Consider the following 24,046-nt stretch of genomic DNA (forward strand, 5'->3'; position numbering starts at 1 on the left):
AGTCCATGGAATAACAGAGTCGGACATGACTTAGTGACTGATGCTTTAACAATGACTTCCAAAGAAAGTAGCTTCATATAATCTTTGCATTTTCTGTAACAACTTGACAAAATTTTATAAATCGTCTTATAAATTACAACAATTCTCAAATCTATCGGACCAAGCATCTCTTTTTTTATAATAAATGTTTTGACACACCCTTCTTTAATGTCGTAAAGCAAAATTCATGAGTAACCTGCCTGTATATAACACATTTCAGTATATAAACACTCAGGCAAGTACAAATATTGTCATAAGATGCTGGCACTGTATGAAAAATCACTGTCAACATGCCAGTTTCAAATGGCACCTTTACAGGCTGTTATAGGTGTGCTGGGAGAAGGCAATGGCAACCCACTCCAGTACTCTTGCCTGGAAAATCCCATGGGCGGCGGAGGAGCCTGGCAGGCTGCAGTCCATGGGATCACTAAGAGTCGGACTTGACTGAGCAGCTTCACTTTCACTTTTCACTTTCATGCATTGGAGAAGGAAATGGCAACCCACTCCAGTGTTCTTGCCTGGAGAATCCCAGGGACGGGGGAGCCCGGTGGGCTGCCGTCTATGGGGTCGCACAGAGTCGAACACGACTGAGGTGACTAAGCAGCAGCAGCATAGGTGTGCTGAATGGGCGATCCTGTACCAGGGGTTGCACTGAAAGGGGGTTTTGGTTTTCCAAAATGGTGATGAACTCTTTTCAAGTTCCAAATTAAAGAATTTACAATCTTCCTTCAATATATTCTATAATTGCCTTCCTGGAAAAGCCAAGAGACTGATCTACTAAAAACATCCAAAATAGTCTCATGCGCTTATATGTTAAACAGGTATAGGTTTCAGTTCACATCATCATAACCAGATTCTTCACCTACAAGGATATCCAATGAGACATCTGAAGATGGTATGACACCACCCAACACGTTTAGCATCTCTGGGCCCCACCCACCAAATGCCATGGACACTGCCCCTACCCCAACCTCTGAGAGCAAAAAATTCTCAAAACTTTTCATTTCATTAGAGAACAAAATTCCAAGACAATCCCATGGGGTGTCTCTGCCCCTCTTGAGACCTAACTTTACATCTTTATATTAAAAAATGAGGATTTGTGTCCCCAAAGAGTATGCTCAAGAATCACAGACCAAGCCTTAGCATAGCCAGGTAAGAAGCACTTGTGGGTTGACAGAAGAGCACCTTCCACCTGCCAGACACTGTCTTAAGATCTTTCTGTGTATGTGTATCCAACTCTTTGCAAACCCATGGACAGTAGCCTGCCAGGCATCTCTGTCCACGGAATTCTCTGGGCAAGAATACTTGAGTGGGTTGCCATTTCCTTCTCCAGGGGACCTTGCTGACCTACGGATCAAACCTGGGTCTCCTGTGTTACAGGAAGATTCTTTACCATCTGAGCTACCAGGGAAGCACCTCAGTTCTTTTCAGACAAAACTGATTTAATTCTCACATCAACACAAGACAGAAGGCTTGACTATCCCCACTGTGCAGTTGAAACTGAAATACAGAGACATGACATACCTTACTGCAGGTCCAGTGGCAGAGCCCTAGCTCAGACCACTCTCTTCAGAATGACCATGGAACATAGCACCAACTACAGACTGTCACTTATGACTGGAAGGGACACAAACGGGAAAAGCAGCCCTCTGTGTTATGAATACACAGGACAGATCAGTTCCACCAGATCAGTGCACTGACCTCTACCTATGTCTCCAAGTCATGGTTTGTTTCCCCCTCGGTCTCACCCTCCTCATCCTTGTGTGTTTCCTACAGACATTCATGCCCAGGAGAAGGCTGCTGCAGGTCCCTCTGGACCTTTCCTGAAAGGGAGATCCCCACTCACTAGATGAGTTCCAGGAGCATCCACTGAGGCTTCTGCAGCCCACCTCTGTCAGCTGACCTTCACCACAGCCTGTCTCTCAGGATGAGTGGCTTCCTCACCTCCCTCGACCCCCGGCGAGTGCAGTGGGGGGCCGCCTGGTATGCCATGCACTCTCGGATCCTGCGCACCAAACCAGTGGAGTCCATGCTGGAGGGAACTGGGGCCACCACGGCACATGGCACCAAGCTAGCCCAAGTGCTCACCACCATGGACCTCATCTCGCTCGGCGTCGGCAGCTGCGTGGGCACGGGGATGTACGTGGTGTCTGGGCTGGTGGCCAAGGAAATGGCAGGACCCGGTGTCATTGTGTCCTTCATCATTGCAGCCGTCGCGTCCATACTGTCAGGTAAGCATCTCGATGGAGGCGAAGGCCGTGCTCGCCAGCCTGCTACTGTTCCTCCCACTCTTCTGGAGTATTCAGTAATGAGAGGAGTGAAATGGTAGACCTTTTTGCCTTGACTAACAGGGAGTTCAGCGCTAGCTTTGGCTCATTGGAATAGCTTCCTTTTCCTTTAGTTTCTCCATCCAAATAATTACTCTGGTGCCTAGCCACTGCCCAATGTCTCATTCCCTGTCATGTCCCATTGGCTCTGTTTTTATTCTAAGTCTCTTTTCATGAGAAGGTAGGTCAGTTCCCTTTGTGTATGTGTGGGGGGGAGGCGGATATAGCCAAGATATAAATAATAAATAATGGATAGGCAGAGTAGCAAAATGACACATCAGTAAACCTGATATGATTGGGACTTGATGAGCCTCAAACTGGCATTGTGATTGCCAAGGAGGAGGAAACCAAGCTAGGAAATATAAAGCCATCGTGAGAACCACCTGCTACAAGCACTTCAACAGATTGATATTCTACAGTGGTAGCTCAGCAAGCACCTTCTCTCTCCTTGAGAAAAAAATCATAAAGCTCATTCGTTTGTTTTTTTAAATAAGGTACCAGGGCTTACATACTGATAGTTTATGAAACAGAGCTATTTCTTTTTCCTCTTTCCTCCTCTTGAGTTGGGGTCCACAGTATTTTCCCAGAATGCCAGGGATAGGTCAATGGAAACCCTGAAAAAGAAGGGAAACGTCTTGCTTCTTGATGGTTATCCTGCAAAAGCTCAAGGTGGATTTGAGGGTGGCAAATCATGTGGGTCAACTCATGTCTTGGCAATGAATGTTGTGGTCTCTTCAAATGTTTCTGGAGAAGTAAAGGTGCTGACTTATACTGGGAATTCTGCGTACTAACGCATACAACCACAAGGAGAGTTCCACACTAGTATCACACATCCAGGCTAAATAGTCTTCATCTTTATGGGATGCACGGGCTTCCTGGATGGCATTAGTGGTAAAGAAGCCACCTGCCAATGCAGGAGAAGCAAGAGATGTCTTCCCTCTAGGTTGGGAAGGTTCCCTTGGAGTAGGAAATGGCAACCCACTCCAGTAATCTTGCCTGGAAAATTCCATGGACAGAGGAGCCTGATGGGCTAGCGTCCATGGGGGTCACAAACAGTCAGACACAACTGAGCATACATCCATGCATGCACACATATGGGATGCACAGACCAGGGACATGCAATCACAAAGTACACTGGTTTACGTTTGTCATCTTTTTAATGTGATGAGAAAAATAATTCCATACTAATTTGAAATATTTATCTGCTGCCATGGCTTATATCCTTGTTGGTTTTACCACTATCTTTTCCTTAAGTCATTCTCTAATATGCATGAATATCCTAATAATTGAGATTCCTGCAGAAAAGAGGATTTTTTTTCCTTATAGATGAAAATAAATTTTATTCACATGAATGAATCCTGTGGATGCTTGAAATTCTATTAACCTGATTGCAATCATTTTCAAACTTGTTTGGCAAAGAAATTATTTGGGGGAAGATGCCAGATTCTTACTCACCATAAATTTATAAATCTGAAAATGTCAGCATACAGAACAGAAAAGCAATGGTAAGACAAAAAGCAGGCATGTAACCACAGGTCCTACAGAGGGCATAGGGCAGATGGCTAAGGTCCTGCCTGGTCAATGCAGACCACTTGCTCTCTGCTCAGTCACTCAGTTGTGTCCAACTCTTTGTGGGCCTATGGACTGTAACCCTCCAGCCCCTCTGTCCATGGAATTTTTCAGGCAAGAATGCTGGAGTGAGTTACCATTTCCTTCTCCAAGGGATCTTCCCAACCTAGGGACCAAGCCCTCATCTCCTGCCTTGGAGGGTAGATTCTTTACCCGCTGAGCCATCAGGGAAGCCCCACAGTCTCCTTTGTGTCCCATTCTCTTGTGCCCCAGCCCCCCAAACCCACAACAGTTCCCACAAGTGAATCCCCACCGTTTATCCTTCACGGTGCTAGCTTACAGTTAGAAATTAGAGCCAGGCCCAGTCACCTCCTGGGAGCCTCTCCCCTCTCACCGTGCTCGTGTGGAACCTACACCAGGGCTCTGGAGGGAGTATTGACACCACAGATATTGGCAAACACTACATCAGCATTGGTTCGTTTGTTGTTTGCAGAGAGTGGGTTGTTAGACATTAACCAGCACATCACTGGCCCAGCTTCTCCCAAGGCCCCAGCACTATCCAGTAACTCCACCAGGCGCCAAATGAAATGCCTGCCTCTCCCCCATTAGGGACACTCCTCTCTGCACCTGGTCTCTGCCATAATACTGCTCTACGCTTCGTAACAGACACCTCACTGAGGCCAACCAGAACCTTCCCTGAGCTCCCAGCCAGGGCCAGGACCAAAGCAATCGTGCCAAAGTTGGCAATTTTACCTAGGTTTCTTCCTCCAGGCCTCTCACTCTGTGATCCTGGGTCACTAAACCAAGGAAAGTCCCCCGCCACCATGTTCCTTCCACTCCCACATTGTGACCTCAGTAGTACCTCTCGCTGGACCCAAGTCCCCACCACTTCTCCATATCACAGTAATCAGGCTCCTGTCTACCCTCAGGCTTTTTAATACATGGTCCTTTTCTACTCTGGCCTTAAGCAGAATGCTTTTAATTTGCATTTCCCTAATTAGGAATATTTGAACATCTTTTTGTATTTATTTGCCATGCATATATACTCTCTGGTAAAGTATTTGTTCAAACATTTTTCCCATTATTTAATTGGAATCTTCAGGGGTTTTTTTAATCAACTTTTAAAACTCCTTTATATATTTTGTATACAAGGCTTTATTAGATGTGTGGTTTTACAAACATTTCTCTCAGCTTGTGGCTCATTTTTAAATATTCTTTTGATTTTGTTTTCTTTTTTAAAATACTGATACCCAGGCTCTACCCCCTAGAGATTCTAATCCAATTCAGTTGGATTGGGGTACAGCCCAGGGATTGACAGCTTTTTTTTTTTTAATTCCCTGGGGAATTCTAATGTGCAGCCCAGGTTAAGAACTACTCCATTATAGGAACCAGGACCTACCTATGGAATAGACATGACCTACAAGAAGAGGAAACATACGCTAAGATAGAAACTATTTGGCCAGCAGATTCTTAAGAGATTTTTGCCCTTGTGGCATCATCCTCCATGCCATGCAAACCAGTTGATGATACGGAACAAATCCGACTAAGAGAGGGAGCCACTTTCTCTATAACTGGACAAGATTCAAAGCTACAATAACTTCCCAGGCTCCTCCTACCATTCCTTCCCCAACACCACAACTGCCCACAGCCTATCACAGGTAGGGGGAAATTTATCAGAGGAAGCAGCTTGTGCTGTAACCTTTACCCTTTGTCCAAAAGGTCTTATCTACTCTCGAATAGCTCAGCAGCGCACATCCAGACCCCATGCCCGTGCCAAACCTTAGAAACCCTTTGTGTACACCAGATTGTATAAACCAGATAGGGGAAGTAGTTTTCTCTCTGGTTGCCACTGACAGCTTTATGAAGAGATAAGGGATGAAAGCAGGATGGTTTTCAGAGTTTCTCTAGTTCAGCTGGCTTGGGATGAAACTCAAAGCAAGGTCTCCATGCCAGCGACACCTGGCCATTCAGTGCAACCTGCCCCAAGAGGCTCCTGTGGACGTGAGTGGGAAAATCAAACTTGTTTATTTCCAGTCCTTTTAATATTAATAAAACTGAACCTCAAACAGAGTATAGGTCTGAAGACTCCTAAGATCATGCACTGTCTGCAATAACTCTTTGAGCCCACATCTCAGGGGGTTTTGTAAGGATTAAATGACAGTAAGCATTCACAACATCAGTCCCCTGGCTGGTACACAATACTGATAATTTTTATCTGCTTGTGAAAAACAGTAGCAAAAATCTAATAAGATACAGTTTGGAAAAGCTGTATTGGGTACCCACTATATGCCAGTCTTGCTTTGGAGATGGAAAAGGCAACCCACTCCAGTGTTCTTGCCTGGAGAATCCCAGGGATGGGGGAGCCTGGTGGGCTGCTGTCTATGGGGTCGCACAGAATCAGACACGGCTGACGCGACCTAGCAGCAGCAGCAGCAACAGGACAATACCAGAAATAAATAAGAAATTGTCTCCACCCTAAAGGACCAATCACTCCACTCCGACAGTGGAGATGAACACTAAACCTGATAAGCAGTTACAGCAATAATAGTACTGATAATAACAGTGGCAGCAGAAGCCGCTGATTTGAGCACTTCCTGTGTACCGAAAGAGTTCTAAGTGATGTACACGTTATTTTACTCAGTCTTCACAACAACGCTATGCGGTAAGTGGTGTTACTGTCCTCATATTACAGATGAGAGAAAAGGAGGCTTCTGAAAAGTTTGGCAATTGGTTTAAGGTTCTTGCTTAAGAGGTGACAGAACAAGGAAAAGCATGAACACAGTCTCACTCCAGTGACCGCTTGGCACTCTCAGTTTATGGTTCAGCACTAGGGGTGATCATATTGTGCTGATCATGTGAAAGATTCTCACTCGCTCTTTCACATCTTCTCATCCATCATCAGGTGAGCCCTGGTAACTGAATCCCTGGGGAGATGGTAAGGGGAGCAGAACTCTTTCCCACAGACGAGGCTCCCAATCTCCTCCCTGCTCCGGTTCTGCAGATCTTCACAAAGTTTAAGCTGGGCCTCCTCGTTCCAGTGTTCATCTCCGTTGATTTTCATGACAAAGAGATCTCTAAAGACTTAAGGTCTATTTAGATAGTCTGGTGAGCTTCCCCTCCTCAAACTGAAGCAGGGGGGGAGGTGACCACCAGAAGGGTCGGCCCTTCTGCAACCTGTTTTCAATGACCTAGATCACTCATTCATTTCACAAACTTACATTTACTAGATCTTCCAAACATATCTGAGAACTGCTCTTAATCACTAGGGGGAGTGGGAGAGGCAGAAACATGGAGAGGGTAGAGAAGAAATGCAAAGATGAGCAAATGCAGGGCAGTCTTCAAGCTTCTTGAAGACTAGCTCTCCAACATATTGTCCAAATACACAGCTGTAAGTTGGAAATCTTAATAATGATAGAGGCTGCCCCTGATATTTGTAAAGTCTCTAAGACATCAGTTAGTAAACACATGATAAATGTTCCGTTCCGTTCCTTTTCGTCGCTCAGTCGTGTCCAACTCTTTGTGACCCCGTGGACTGTAGCCTACCAGGCTTCTCCGTCCATGGGATTCTCCGTCCATGGGATTCTCCAAAATTTAAAAACTCACCAGAGAAAACTGAGTGAATCTAGGAAACCCTCATTCTTTCTTTTAACTAAAGCTTCATTCTTATTTGGGTTTTAAAAGAGCCTGTAGCTTACTCTATTTCTATTGATTAAATGAGTACTTTTCTAGATCAAAACTTCTGTAACCTGGGTCATGAAAATGACTTCAAAGTTCAGTGCCTTTCCGTCACCTGTCGGCGGTGAGAAGGGTACTGTGAAGTGCAGGCAGCTCTTCCATGGGGGGCTGGATTGACAGCTCTGTAGGAAGGCTGTCAGTTACCAGTTCAGAAAAGGTGAGCACAAACTAATAGAAATATGCAAGTTTCTCAGATCACCTAACGTGAAAATGAGCTTCCTCCAGCAAACCCAGGAGAGGCTGGGCTTCTTTTACATCTTCTCCAGCACTGGCTGGGGTGGACAGGGCAAATTGAGCGCATCCAGCATGGCTGTGGGAGGGACTGGCTGCCAGCTCTGGGCTTGGCAACGCAGAGATGTTGCAGAAGACAGGAAAGAAACAAGGCAGGCATACGTGAAATAGTCATGGGTACTGCAGGAGACAAAGGGCCTGGGACACCCGGGATCTGAGTCCAACTCTGTCCCCCAGCAACTTGGGACCCTGGAACAAGTCATTTACATCTTGTGCCCTCAGTTTCCTCCTCTGCAAAATGAAGAGTTTAGATTGAAAGTGAAAGTGTTAGTTGCTTCAGTCATGTCCAACTCTTTGCCACCCCATGGACTGTATCCCACCAGGCTCCTCTGTCCATGGAATTTGCCAGCAAGAATACTAGAGTGGGTTGCCTTTCCTTTCTCCAGGGGATCTTCTGGACCCAGGGATCAAACCTGGGTCTCCTGCATTGCAGGCAGATTCTTTACCATCTGAGCTACCAGGGAAGCTTGCCCTAACCTGGCAAGCTTAAGGTGAGTTAGGGTGAAAAAGAGAACCCACGGAGGGGAAAGATTTTAAAGAAAGGTCCAGTGCCTCAATTCCCCACACACACACCCCAACACCACACAGCATGGGAGTGATCAGTCCCAGAGTTGACATACCTCACTTCAAGCCCTGCTCAGCCATTTACTACTAGAGAGACTTAAAAAATGCACTTAACCTAGGGCTCCCCAAGCAGGTTGCCAAAAATGACAGATGTGCCAAGGTATTGCTCCCTTAGCCCTCAGGGCCACAGGAGATGGCCAGGCTTGTCACTTATACCTGTGAACAGCCTCGTCCCTTTACACAGGACCTCCTGACCACATTCATACAAGTGTCATTATCCAGGTGTATTCTGTCAAGTGGAAAAGATCAGGGAGTCCTGAGAACCTACCTAGATCTTGACCTCAATTTCTGTAAAAGGAATAATGACAGCCTCAGCACCATTATGACCTTGTGAGATTCAGATCATGTCTGGAAAGCGCTAAGCAGAACTGGTGCATGTAGTAAATGTTTAGTAATGTTCGCTATTACTTTCATGACTATCACTACTGCTGACCAGGTCTCCAACCTAACAAGGCTAGGTTCGTTCCTGGTGCAGATGAGCCATCTGTGGTTCAGATTCGGAAGTCCCTCACACACACCTAGCAGAAGACTCAGACCCACCTCCTACCCACCCTTTCTCCAGATAAACCTTGGGCAAAAAGCTTGCTTTTGCTTCTGTAGGTATTTGCCCAAGAGGAACTCTATCTCTACAGGGACAGTCCCTTCAAACAAGCTGTGCTTCAAAACATACAAGAAGACTATACCTCAGAAGACAAATAAATATATAGAAAAATTCCAAATGGGAGTACATGCTCCGTGGAAATTAAACAGGGTACCATGGCAAAGTACTCTCTTTCTCGGAACAACTGATCTTTAAGCAGCCTCTATTCTGTGTACTGAAATAGGGCCTAGAGATGAGTCAGGCACAGCCACCAAGGATAAGCCCCTGATAGAGCACAGCAGCTCAGGGACTGTGCCCGTGCCAACCATCTGCTCTAAACATCCTGTCCCACTCAGTGTCCCTCCTCACGCTGCCAGGTCACCAAGGCTGGGATTAAGGGGCCAGGGTCACCCAAGTGAATGAGGGAGGGCCCTGCAAATTCCCCAAGCCCTGGCAAAGAAGGGAGGTTGCCAAAGCAGAGGGGGTATGAAGAGAAAAGAACTAAGGGTTTTGTTAAATGGCCACAGTCAGATGGAGATGGAGAAATAGGAAGCAACGGTAGAGAAAGAAAAGTGTAGGCAGAGGAGTAGGAATGAAACTGAAGGAGGAATAGATTCTTACACAAGGAAGTGAAGAATGTATCAGTGCTGACATCCCAAGCCACAGGGACACTGATGAATGGCCTTCCCAGTGGACTGCCTACACATTGGAGCTGCCACTTCTGGGTACAGCATAGACAAACACTGTAAGACAAAGGGTAGAGCTGGCATGAAAAAGAGAGAACAGCAAGCAATGAAGTGAACCTTTGATTTAAGAACCCAGGGGATGCATTCATCCTGGACACAGCCTGGGCCCGTGCTTTATTGCGTGTCCATGGGTGACTGTACGTGTGTGAAAAGCAAGCATCACACATGTTTCATGCTCTACTTCACCATGGCGGTTGACATAGACTTCAGTTCAGTCCAGTCTCTCAGTTGTGTCCAACTCTTTGCGACCCCATGGACCATGGTACGCCAGGGCTCCCTGTCCATCACAATCTCCCGGAGTTCACTCAAACTCATGTCCATTGAGTCAGTGATGCCATCCAACCATCTCATCCTCTGTCATCCCCTTCTCCTCCCTCCTTCAATCTTTCCCAGCATCAGGGTCTTTTCAAATGAGTCAGTTCTTCGCATCATGTGGCCAAAGTATTGGAGTTTCAGCTTCAACATCAGTCCTTCCAATGAACACTCAGGACTGATCTCCTTTAGGATGGACTGGTTGGATCTCCTTGCAGTCCAAGGGACTCTCAAGAGTCTTCTCCAACACCACAGTTCAGAAGCATCAATTCTTCGGTGCTCAGCTTTCTTTATAGTCCAACTCTCACATCCATACATGACTACTAGACCTAGACTTGGGTCCCAAAATTCCATGCAAAATAGTTGAAAATATAGAAATATATGTATACATTTGCATAATTATGTATGTATACACATACACACATAAATATATCTTTATATCCTATCAATGCTTCAGGAATTTCCTATTCTGGAATGAATTCAATAATAGTCCTTGGAAACCTACTGTATAGTACAGGGAACACTGCTCAATGTTCTATGCCAGCCTGGCTGGATGGGAGGGGGTTTGGAGGAGAATGGATACTTGTATATGTAGGGCTGAATCCCTTCACTGTTCACCTGAAACTACCACAACATTGTTAAATGGCTCTACCCCAATACAAAACAAACAGTTTTAAAAAAATAATAATCCTTTGCTATTATCTTTTTTTTTAATCGGAGAATAATTGCCTTACAATGTTGTGCCTTACAGTGTTGTGTCTGCCATACAACAACGTGAATCAGCCATAAGTAAGCATATATCCCCTCCCTCTTGAACCTGCCTCCCACTCCTTGGCTATTTATCTTGAGATTTTATTTATAAATAACCCAGTTTATAATTTCCTAGACTTTTTAAGGAAAATAAACAATGCAGTAAATTTCTCTTACATGGATACAAATGCCTGCTCCTTTGCAAACACTTCTAAGCGTGTTTTAATTATGAGAGCACTTGACATGATACATCAGGCCAAAAGCACTCCACGTTCCCCTTGGAGGGAATGCCTCTGTCAAGAAGCCACCGACATATCCAAGGGATTCACTGCTCCATTTACTGGACTCATCTTACAGAAGAGTCAGCTAAAATCCCACTACTTCAGTAGGGGCTGTCTAGTTGGAAAAAACCCATCAGGACCACTTAGATGAGAATCTGGCAAGAGCAGGAACCCCTGGATCCTGGTCAGCTGTGCCCAGTACTGTTTAACACACACACCATCCTTTCTTCCTCATGGACCAGTAGGCAGCAACACTCACTCCTAAAATACAAACTTCAGACTTATGCCCTCAGTTCAGTTCAGTTGCTCAGTCCTGTCTGACTTTTTGCAACCCCATGAATCACAGCACGCCAGGCCTCCCTGTCCATCACCAACTCCCGGAGTTCACTCAAACTCATGTCCATAGAGTCGGTGATGCCATCCAGCCATCTCATTCTGCGTCGTCCCCTTCTCCTCCCGCCCCCAATCCCTCCCAGCATCAGAGTCTTTTCCAGTGAGTCGGTCTACGGAAGACCAAACTCTTCTAGAGTTTGTGGGCTAGAGGGTAGAAACAGGGCATGAGAGGAAGGGAGGTGAAAGTGGTAGGCGTTTGTATCCTGGGAGGGAGGACAATTAGAGAAGCAGGAGCTGCCACCAGGTGCCCACACCCAGACAGTTCTCTCTAACTGCCTCCTAAATCCTGAGCCTCTCTCTGGCCCTCCTCTGCCCTCCCTGCATGTGGCCACTTTGGAAAAAACTCAAGATGGTGCCTGTCTCTTAAGGGGGTTTCTCTGGGAATATCCTCCACTGAGATCAGATCCAGGCCCGCGAAAGACTCTCTGGGTCTCACCCTCCCAGGCATCTGGGAGAACACAGCCTGTCCCAGCAGAACCTGGTCCTACCTGCTCATCAGGTGGGCTGAGGAGGCCACACAAGTGCTCAAGCATGTTCTCTTAGCACTCACTTTTAATCCTGCCCGTGAAATTCTCAGGACAAGGGGGTAGTGGCCTGGTCCCCTCATTTCTTAGAACCATCTTCTCTGTCAGTGCCACAATCCTATGCTTCAGGAATGGGGGCATTGCCCAATTTTGGAGATAAATGAGCTGGAAAATCTTCAACAAGCTGTTACTTCCATGCTTGCTCTCCTTGCCTTTCTGCACAAAGCCATTTTGGTCCAGTCATCAGAGTTATCTGGATGAGGGCAGCAGGTCTCATAAAGAAAGGCTGAATGAGAAAATGGGAACTCTCTTTTCACCCTCATGATTTCTAACTGGATTTGTGGAACAGAACAGTTATTCCTATACTAAAGATTAAGAACCCAGAAAGAAATTTTTCCAGGTTCAGATTTAGAAGTGAATCAAGCACACACAGTTCTTGGTCTGAATGCTAGATGGTTTCTGATATCTCTGCCAATGCTGACTCTCTAACACCATCAGCCAACAATACTTGCTTCTAATCTCTTTTATTCCACCTACGAGGCCAAGGCTCCCACATGAACACTCCAGAAGCTACTTCTAAGTAAAGTTCTCAGATTCCGTTTCCTCAAAGATAATTACAGCCATAGATCCCGCTGGAGGGGTGCCTGCTAAATGCCAAGACCCGTGACAGCCTGCCTGGTAGACATCACCATTGCCATTTTCCAGATGGAGAAACTAAGGCTCAGTGAACTGGGTGACTTACTCAAGGCCACAGTTAGCAAAAATTCTAGTTGCCATTTCTCAAGCACTTATAGTATGCTAGACACTAGGCAACGTGATCTGTGTGCATTATCTTATTTAACTGTCATAAGTACACTCTGTCTCTCTCCAGAGGCTGTGTGACTCCTATGACACCTCACAGCTTCTCCTAAAGCAAAGAGGGGCTATTGATGGAGACTGTAGCATTACCTCACAGCTCACCTGAGCATCTGACCGGTAACTGCATACAATGGGCCTAACAGAGGTAGATGCCCCCAAACATGTCTTTCCCTTCTGTAACATCTTTTGCCCTCCAAGGCTGCCTTTGATGTTTACCCAAGGTCACCAACATGAAATTATTAGGAGCAGAAAAAAGGGCAGTTTGAGACCACCTGCCACCTTAGCAATGAAGAGGGACCAATCTGGGCCAGAAGACAGACTCAGAAACAACTAACCCTGTGGATTCTTTAGTTGAAAGCAGCCACATGATCATTATTATTATTACCATCCTCATACCTTGATAAGGAATTAAAAATTAACTAATGTACACTAATGGCAAGCCACTCCAGTACTCTTGCCTAGAAAATCCCATGGATGGAGGAGCCTGGTAGGCTGCAGTCCCTGGGGTCGCTAAGGGTCGGACATGACTGAGCGACTTCACTTTCACTTTTCACTTTGACACATTGGAGAAGGAAATGGCAGCCCACTCCAGTGTTCTTGCCTGGAGAATCCCGGGGACGGGGGACCCTGGTGGGCTTCTGTCTGTGGGGTCACACAGAGTCGGACACGACTGAAGTGACACAGCAGCAGCAGCAGCAATGTACACTAATGATTATATTAACAACAGCATGACTAGACTGTATAATTCATCATATTATGGAATAATATTACTGGAATTCATCATTTTATGAAAACCATGCCTCTAATAACCTTAAAAATATTTTCAAAGCGGAGATCAAGGCAAGAGAGTAAACAGTCTGATCACACTTAATCAGTAAATTATTAAACTTCCTTGACCTATTTTGGGGGTCACTTCTCTTACCTTGAGGTCAGCTTCTTTCCTTCCTGTTTGTATGTTGATATGTTGGTGCAATGGGCTGGGAACTTTCCAGTTCTCTGTTTCCTTCCCAACTGTAACTGGAGTCCTGTCAGGTTCAGTAAGTAATAGTGCCGCGCGCCTCTGACTGAAGATGCTGCCCACCCCCTAAACACAAGCTCTTATTGTCCACCTGAGGCCCACTTTGGCAGAAAAAATTGTAAGTCTCTTCTCAGACGCAAAGAAACAGGAGTTCCAAGACAAATTAATTTTCTTCCAGACACATTTGTAAAATTGCCCGAGCTTCACTGACAAGTGATGGAGTCACCAAGGTTACTCAGGTAGAAGAGACGGTTGAGGTGAGGAGAGAGTGCCTGATGGATTACCCCCCGGAAAAGAAACCCCACAGTTTCTTGGCTGACGAAGAGCATAGGAACAGGACACTGGGGCAGGGTCATAGGGGTTCACCACACTTGACAGGGGGCCGAATAGATGTTTCTTAGATCCCAACAATATGCTTCTCAAGGGGGACAAAATGATGGATACTTTAGTACCACCTCCTGGAATTCAGTGCTGCTGAGAAAACAAATGTTTCCCAGAGAATTCACACATTATTTCTCTCTAGGGTCCTGTGATTTCTCCTTATATCCCACTCCAAAGCCACATGTAAGCAGTACTAGCAACCACAGCAACACAGGAAGTCCCCGACATACAAGTAAGTTCCATTCCAAGAGCCTGCAAGTCCAATTTGTTCGAAAATCCAACAGAGTTAGCCTCAGTACCTAACACATTCGGCTATACAGTCCTGTACTGTAATAAGTTTATAATACTTTTCACACAAATAATACATAAAAAACAAACACAAAAATTAAAGAAAACATTTTTAATCTTACAGTACAGTACCTTGAAAAGTACAGTAGTACCAGCTACATCACTGCTGCCTTGATGCTGCTTCTAGACATCCTAGGCTTGAAATAAAGATACTGTACCACTGTACTCTACACAGTAATGTACAGTAAAGTAGACAAAAGCACAGCCACTTGTAGAGGATTCACGCATGTGACAATGTATGCTGGACACAGGCACTAACTTATGTGATTGGACATGTGAATGCATGTTTATACCTTTGAAAGTTTGCAACCTGAAGGTTCGTATGTAGGGGACTCACTGTATATATAACATCCATAGCCTTGCTGTGAATTTATAAATGGAACAGAGACATTTTAAGAAGACTAAGAAAATGAGAAGGAAATGGATAACAATCATCTCAGCAAAATGCCATCTTTGGTGAGGATGTCCTTAAAGACTTGTTTGGGTCTAAGTGGTGAGTTGCTCTGGTGTCGCCCAACAACTGATTCCTCCCTGAGTCTGGAAGACAGGGGATAAGTGGCACTCAGGAGGACTGCTGACAGATAAAACATGTTCAAAACAACCAACCAGGCTGGGTATGTGCAGCCTGTGGCCAGTTACCCCAGGCAGACGCTCTGATCAATACACAGGCCGGGACCGATCCCAGAGACCTGAATGAAACTGCAGGGCTGGTTAAATGTTTCCATGGACACTTCTCTTCACTCCTTCTCATGCCTCCTGACGCCCTCTTTCCCTATGGGTAGTCCTCCTGGCTTTCTGAAGACCTCACTTCAGAACTCAAGGTTGCATCTCTTTAAATCAGCCCATGTATTCCCCCAGCCCCTGCAACTAATATCTCCTTTCTTGTTTTCTTAAACTTGTTGCTTTTCTGGTCTGTCTTCTCCACTAGATTGTCAAACCCATGAAAAGAAGAACTATATTCTTCCTATTCACCTTTAAGTTCCTAAAATCTCACATAGATGCATCAAGATGGTACCATATAAATATTTTGGATAATGAAAGAATGAATTAGCAAGTGCCTAGAACTGGGTATCTGGAGATTTCCATTCAGATCCCAGCTCTGTCATTAACTGAATACTCAGCTTCATGTCTGGGGCTCAGCTGCATCATCTGTCAAGTAAGAAACCCACCCCGATGAGAAGCCAATATCCCTCCCCATGCCATGCTCAGTACAGCCTGTGGATCCACAGAGGATACTCAGAGGCTTTGGGGAGGCGTGGGATGAGGCCTGGACAAGCCTCCCACTCCCTCCTCAGACAGAGCCACCCTGCTTTTACTTATTTATGAATTAGGCTATCAAATAAGACTTTGTGTGCAGAGTGTGTTTTACAATCAAAACAAAGCTTTACAACTATAGTAGATAACTGTACAGATTCCCCCAACCTAATAACCAGGTTCTTTCCCTCAACACATGGTCCAAGTCGCCCTCTGCAGACTCATCACCCTCAGTCCCCAGAGTTGCCCACAGATCATCCCAGCTGTGCCCTTTAATCTGCCTGAGACCGTCCTTCCCCATTTTCTTCCGCCTGGGAAAGGCCAGTTCACCCTTCAAGGTGCAGTTCAAAAGCCTCCTCACTTTGTCTCCACTTTCCCAGCCACCAAAGAACCGTGCTCCCCAAGAACCACACTCCCCACACTGGGCTCCCAGAGCACCTCATATATACTCTATAGCATTAAACACCAGCTGTGTGGAATCATCTGTTTATCAAACCCTTTCCCGACTAGAATATAGACGCTTCAAGGCCAGGAGAGCTGCCTTACTTACCGTTTAAGTCTCTGATATGATATCACCACAGTGCCTGATTTAGTAGGCACTAAAGGAAGGAAATTAGGAAGTCTGAAGTTATTCAGAAAATTAGTAAGTTCACTGATAAGTAGGTTAGTGAATTAGTCAATAAGTTCAACTACACGGTAATGGGAAAACCTCTGTTTATCTGAGTAGAGTAATTGGCATTCAAGTATAAATAATCACCAGATTTAATCTCTCTAGGAGCAAGTACACTTTTAAAAAGGACTTATTTGTCTGATGGCTCTCTTTGGTGGAAGGAAGAGGGAAACATATTTCTTGAGTGGAGAAAGTGTTCTCTAACTTTTACCTACTGTCACTTGGATCTCTCTCCTTTACACCCTCCTAGGGTGGAGAATCTTTGCCTCCTGGTTCTATGCCTCCTGGAACTAGAGAACCAGCACAGGTTTTAAGTGACAAGATGACATTATTTGGGGAGGAACATGTAGTGATTGTCTTGAGTAGTGCTGCCTTCGGCACAAGTTTAGAAAGTTCAATATTGTTTATAGACTCTCTGGGAGCATCTAATTGAAGGTTGGTCTGTTACACCTATATATGTCATAGCAAAACTCAAAAGAAATTCACATTGAAAGGAACCAAATTTTTCTGAACCTCAAATCACATAACACTTGGGGTATACACAAAAGGATTGGCAGTGAATGTTTCAAAGATGAAAGCTTCTGGTATCTTGTCCCAAGCTTCTTTTCAATGTGTAAGTCCTAATTTTCCCTGGGTTTCAGGCTGGTAGTTAGTCAATTTAACCAAAAATAGTTCTAGATATAGAAATAAATCAGGACACTATGGATACTACAAAATAAATGGTAAAGAATCTACCTGCAATGCAGGAGACACAGGTTCGACCCCTGGGTCAGGAAGTTCTCCTGGAGAAGGAAACGGCAACCTACTCCAGTATTCTTGCCTGGAAAATCCCATAGAGAAGCCTAGTGGGCTACAGTCCATGCGGTTACAAATAGTCAGATACAACTAAGCAACTAAATGACAACAACGAATGTTTACAATATACTTAAAAGGCAGATGACCGAAAAGGGTATCAGAGTTGTAGGATGTGAGGAATAAATCCCTCCTCTTCTCTTTCAGTTCAGTTCAGTCAGTTCAGTCGCTCAGTCATGTCCGACTCTCCGCGACCCCATGAATCACAGCACGCCAGGCCTCCCTGTCCATCACCAACTCCCAGAGTTCACTCAAACTCATGTCCATCGAGTCGGTGATGCCATCCAGCCATCTCATTCTCTGTCGTCCCCTTCTCCTCCCACCCCAATCCCTCCCAGCATCAGACTCTTTTCCAGTGAGTCAACTCGTCGCATGAGGTGGCCAAAGTATTGGAGTTTCAGCTTTAGCATCAGTCCTTCCAATGAACACCCAGGATTGATCTCCTTTAGAATGGACTGGTTGGATCTCCTTGAGGTACAAGGGACTCTCAAGAGTCTTCTCCAGCTCTTCTCTTTAGTCCCACTGAAATGAAGCCACTGTATTGCTCAAGGACTAGACTCTCTGAACAGCTCTAAAGGGAACACTTCCATCATGTCTGCAGCACACACTCACTCGATGGCATTGTACTCCATATTGATTTTCTCCAGCTACACAGTTATACTTTTGGAATCAATATGCCTCTCCCTCTCCAACCACTTGATGAATAGCCAAGGAATGCAAAGTCACTTTGATAACAGCATAAGGCAAATATGATTAGGAGACTAACTCAGGGGCAATAAATTTTTGAAATGAGTTGCTAAATTGAGTAGAGATTATTTATAAACTTATCTCTCATTTAGAATAGTGAGTCTGCATCTTGATTCACCAAATCAATTTTAGGTGATAAATATTCTGCAATTCTTTTTCTACTATTCTGCAATGCAAACTAGAGATAATGTTACCTTCCTACGCACTAACTTTTAAAAAAAATCACCTCTGTATGCAAGACAAAGGAAAGAAAGGTAATTTCTCATAAAAATAATATTTCAGCATATGGATGCTGGGGCATAACCACTGTGAATGCACACTCACATACGTGTACCGTTTGACACTCAAAGACCGTGAGTCTGGAGCTGCTGCTGATGTGGCTTTCCCAAATGACAACCAACTCCTGGTAAATTTCAAACAAAACAAATTAAAACTGTCCCTTAATTTACCCAATTGTTACATCCCTGGAATACTCAGTGTATGTAAAACCATGCAAACAAAAAATGCTTTGTGCAATGAAGATAGAGTCAAGCTCAGAAATTACAAACACGTTGTGTCTTCATGAATGTCCACTGGGACCTTTGGGATCAAGTAAGAGGACAATGCATCATCCTGTGGGATGGACCCACACACTACAAAATGTCTAACAGCCCAGGCTTTTGCCCATTTAATGCCAGGAGGGCCCACAATAATCACGTGAACCACAGACAGCCTAACAGAATACCAAAACTCCCCCTAGGAGGCAGTACAACCTTGCAAGACTACTGGCTTGCAGTATTTCCTACAGGGCTCCCCCATTAACACAAATGATTAAGAGTTGATTCTAGATGTAAAACCAAAGAACGGCAGCACTAGAGGGGAGCATGAAGCTGCTCTAACTGGCTCTCTAGCTTTACCCACGTGAGACAAGTAACTTGTCTTTGAATACTCAGTGACCACCTAATCTAGGATAAAAAAAATTTTTTAATGGTATCCTTTTCCATAGTTTTTATTTCTTATTGAAATTAGAAAGACACCCTTGAATGTGTCTCTTACACATGAGATAGTTGGGGGAGGGGATAGTAGAATGATTGACAACATTTTCCAGTTTTTTTTCCAGGATATTGGAGTTGAAATCATTCACTCCTCATCACTGAGTTTCCCTGGATACATTCTATATACAATGTGTGCTCAGTCATGTCAGACTCTGCGACCCTATGGACTATAGCCCACCAGGCTCCTCTGTCCATGGAATTCTCCAGGCACCAATGGTAGAGTGGGTTTCCATGACCTCCTCCAGGGGATCTTCCTGACCCAGGGATAGAATCCATGTCTCTGGTATTGGCAGGTGGGTTCTTTACCACTGACCCACCAGTGAAGCCCTCTAGCACCCACTAAAAGCTTGGATTCCTGCATGCAAATAAGTCAGAAGGTTTCAAAAATAAAATCCTTTACAACATGTTCAAAATGAGAGTGTGTCCCAAAGAATGATTTCTGCGAGCAGAAACCATCCCACGTGATTAGTGGCTAATTGATTTTCCCACTGTTCTCCCCAAACCCCAGTCATCAAGATCCAAGCATGTTTGGGGGAAATAAGTAACTAAGATTCCATATGCTCCTACATGGCACACAGCACAGGGCCCATTCCTCTGACCCAAGACAGCAAGGGACGGGCAGGTCCCTTCACAAGACCCAAGGAAGACTTGACTTTTTGCTAATCACCCTTGGCCAGTGACTTGAGTGCTTTCTAACTTAATTTGGCAGATCAAATATTAAGGAGAAAACGTCTGATTGCTCAAACTGCACAATATTGGCTTTCCAAGTTAAATCTGCAATCAAACTGATGCCTATTTCAAAAGTGCCACTTGGAAAAATCCTATTGATAAGCCTTGTACATTATCAGGTGGTGAAGAAGGATGAAGAAAAGCAGCTCACAGAGTATAAGAATTACTGGATAAAGTTGTGCATCCTGCACTAAAGAGAATAAATCATTTACCGCCCAATTCCTTACACTGCACTTAAAGAGACACCTACTCAACGTGCAAACTCAACTCCCTTCAGGAGATGAGATCACATAAGTTATACCAGTTCCCCCAACAACCAAGAAAATATCATCAGGCCCTCACACTCTAAACTTTCCTCCTAGAGTTTCTCAGGCTTTCCTTCCGAGACCACTTCCTCTTAATTTTAGACTCACTCTAACAATTTAAATATCAGGTGTTAGAAGCAGCAATTTAGAAAAGGAGGAGGTCAGACTGCTCCAGGTAAGCCCCACAACAGTAACAATAAGAAATGACTGACAGTCTCACCTCCAAGGAGATGGAAAACTATTTTACAAAGTGGAGGGAAGGGGGCTGACATAGAAACTCAAAATAATAACAGCTTAGGCCATTCAAGGTAGGAACGAACAGCTTTTTTGGCCTTGAGAGCATCTCCATAATCCAGAACAATATAGTAACTAATGTGAAAGGAAACGATGCTTAATATATTTTGTAGCAGAATTCCATATAACAATAGAATCCAAGGTTGAAAGAGTAGGAAGATCCTAAAGACAGCATCCTGGGCTAATTCCTTTACCTTACAAGGAAGGAAACACGTAAAGCAGTGCGCAGGTTCGAGGCAGAGTTAAGACAAGAGGGCAACCCAGCTGCCCAGGGCTCCTTCCATATGGAGGCGCCGACACTGACGCCACCGAGGGGACGGAAGAGACGGTGCCTCACATGTAGTCACGCACTGTGTCACAGCTTCTGACATCTCTGCTTCTGCACCCTCGCATTGATTTTACTCTCTTCCAAAGGAGAAGACACTTGCTCTCTTCAGTCACAAAAGAATGAATGATTTTCCCCTGATTTGTGACGAGAACCGCAGGGCTGGCCCTGAACAGAACTGGGACTGAAAGTAATGTTTGCTTTGTGCTCCCCTCTACCTGTCTCCCAGTCCTGGCGTGTCTCCTCCAAGCTGTTGCATGTCTGTCCTCCCACTCGGTACCCCACCCACTGGCCCCAAATCTAGAGTTTTTAGTACAGTGTACAATATTCTCCCAGTTTCCAGAAGTTTGATGTACTCCCAGCCTCTTTCTAATTTAGTTTCTAATTCTATAAAACAAAAAATGAGACAATATACCAGTGTTTCTCAAATATAAGTGGCAAGCTTATTAAAATGCATATTCCTGGTCTCCATCTCCTGAACAACTCAATAGATGACTCTGATCGCTTCTTGGCCTTCAGATTAAGACCAAGTATAATAGATGACTCTGGTAGAAGTGTCCCACCAGACCCACTTTGGAAAACAAGTGACTTCTGCCTGCCTCTCCAGCCTCGTCTCCTCCCAGTCCCCCAGTGCACATTCCCTTCCACCCAAAACTTCATACAGTCTCTCCCCACCATGACTTTGCCTCACAGTCCACCTTCTGAGTCCAATTAATTCCTCCACATACCTCAAAACCAGCTGACGCACACATCTCATCTCTGCTCTCTGTGTTCCTGTACGTCTCTGCATTACTGAGCTCATACAGCCTACAAAGTGTGGGGATTTCCTGGCATAGCTCCATTTGAAGGCAAGGCCCTGCCTCACTTGTCTTTTTTCTATTCCCAGCATTTGGCATCTTGCCAGGCACATAGGAGACATGCTAAAGGTGTTCATTAGATTATCTTTTGCATGTGCAACTTTCCTAATTAATAACTAGTCATTTATTTGTATTTGCATTTTTAATTAACTCCCCATCCCATATAGTACCGTATTTTCAAAGATTGTTCCAGGTACCACCCTTAAATGAGGAACACATTTTGTAACAAATAAAAATGAAAAGAGAAGAATGCTGACATAATCTAACCTTGGTGACATCAGTTGTATGGTCATAATGAATTAGACCCAAGCTCACTCAGGATGTCTGACACTTGAGGAACCACAACAGAGACACATACAATAAATGGGAGTTTTTCTAATAAAGAGGGTCAGTTTCTAATCATTCCTTAGGATTCGGTCTGGCATTCAGGTTTAGACTTTTTCAGAAGTAAAGTTGGAAGACATCAGAACTGGCTTTGAATTGATTTATTTACATAAAACTTTGCATACTTGTTCTAAGACCCCAGAGATGTCCAGGATTATCTATCCCAGATGGTTAGCCACCAAAAGGTTAGCTCATCTCCTGAAATCCATCTTTCATGTGTGTGTCCCATGCAGGTGTCTGCTATGCAGAGTTTGGAGTCCGCGTCCCCAAGACCACAGGGTCAGCCTACACCTACAGCTACGTCACTGTCGGGGAGTTTGTGGCATTTTTCATCGGCTGGAATCTGATCCTGGAGTACTTGATTGGCACTGCGGCTGGCGCCAGTGCTCTGAGCAGCATGTTTGACTCACTGGCCAACCACACCATCAGCCGCTGGATGGTGGACAGCGTGGGAACCCTCAACGGCCTGGGTGAGACTGCCACAGCCTCTAACTCCAACATGCAAACTCACTAAGCCAAATAAAGGAACTCCTCTTTCAAGATGCAATTTGGCAAAAAGTACCAAGGGCCTTAATATGTCTTTTTTTTTTGCCAAGTAATGGATGAATGAATCTGTCCTAAGGAAACTATTATAATTTCCATAAAAGTTTTATATGAAAAAATGTTCATCACAGCCTTATTTATAATAACAAAAAATTAGAAACTGTTTAAGTATTCTACATTGAAGCAACTGATTAAGTAAACTATGGCAGTGTATGACATAGCTAGCAATTAAAAGGATGACCAGGAAGTCTGTTGTAAGAGCATGGAATGTTTTTAACGTAATGCTGTATGACAAAGGACACAAATTGTATATGCATCTCGTTAATAGCTATATAAAAATATGAGTAATTTGGAAAAAGAACTATGAGGAACTTCTCTGATGGGTTCTTTAGAAGATTTTTAAAAATTTAAATCAGCAAGTATTAATTTTTAAATGAGAATATATTTAAAAGAAATGAATGGGTATAACAAAATGAGTGAATACTAAATAACCAGAAGCTCACGTTAACAGATACCTTGAGACTTCAGGTTCTGAGCCCCACCTTCCATTCTGATATCTGACTATCCCTTCACAATCAAGGGAAGCTAAACTCTAGTGGAGGAGAGTGGAAGTCTTGCCCCCAAACATCCAGGGACTAATTCAGAGGCTGCATACAAGTCATTGGTGCCCCTATCTCAGAAGAGCTGACCAAAATGCAGAGCACCTAGATACCATAAGAAAATTTTAAAATATGAAGACATCTTTCTCTTAGGATACTGATTTCATAGAATTTTGGGTCTGAAAGGGTCCTGCAAAATCAGGTAGCCCAAATTTTTCACTTTACAGATGAGGTTCAGAGAAAGGAGACATTTGCCCACGGCCACACAGCTGGTTACAGGTCAGAGTTGAGCTGAAATCCAGGAGCCTGACTGCTGAAGCAGTGCCACTTTCCCTCTATAGAGGGCAGGAGTCCACTGGCCAACAGACAAGACCGAACAAGCGAAGAGCATTCCCCAGCCATCTTCTTTGCAATCACACAAATGGAAAGAACACCCTTCTTTCAATAATTGTCAAAGACACACATTTTTAACTTTGATAATAGAGAGATTGCTGGAATGAAATGGAATATTTATGGGCTATAAAGTAAACGACAATGAAGATAAAATTGTTCAAATAACATATTAGATCCGTGTATAGGTTTGAATGTCCTTGGATAGTCCTGACTTCGGATGTTCCATGCCATGGCTCCAGAGGAACTGTTGTAGTTGCCATATTATGAATCCCAATTTTTGGTCC

The 24,046-nt window shown here is 44.4% G+C and overlaps 1 protein-coding gene across 1 annotated transcript in view; it reads left to right on the top strand.

Moving 5' to 3' along the window:
• The first annotated feature begins 1,966 nt into the window (after window positions 1-1,966).
• Window positions 1,967-24,046, top strand: part of SLC7A14 (solute carrier family 7 member 14) — a 50,503-nt gene continuing 28,423 nt past the window's right edge. Inside the window, exons 1-2 of the mRNA XM_088842756.1 lie at window positions 1,967-2,270; window positions 22,461-22,697. Coding sequence (XP_088698882.1) covers window positions 1,967-2,270; window positions 22,461-22,697 — 541 coding nt within the window. The remainder of the gene's footprint in view (window positions 2,271-22,460; window positions 22,698-24,046) is intronic.

Source organism: Moschus berezovskii, chromosome 1 (assembly GCF_049115385.1).
Source record: "Moschus berezovskii isolate FMDL1 chromosome 1, NW_MosBer_1.0, whole genome shotgun sequence".
Taxonomy (NCBI): Eukaryota; Metazoa; Chordata; class Mammalia; order Artiodactyla; family Moschidae; genus Moschus; species Moschus berezovskii.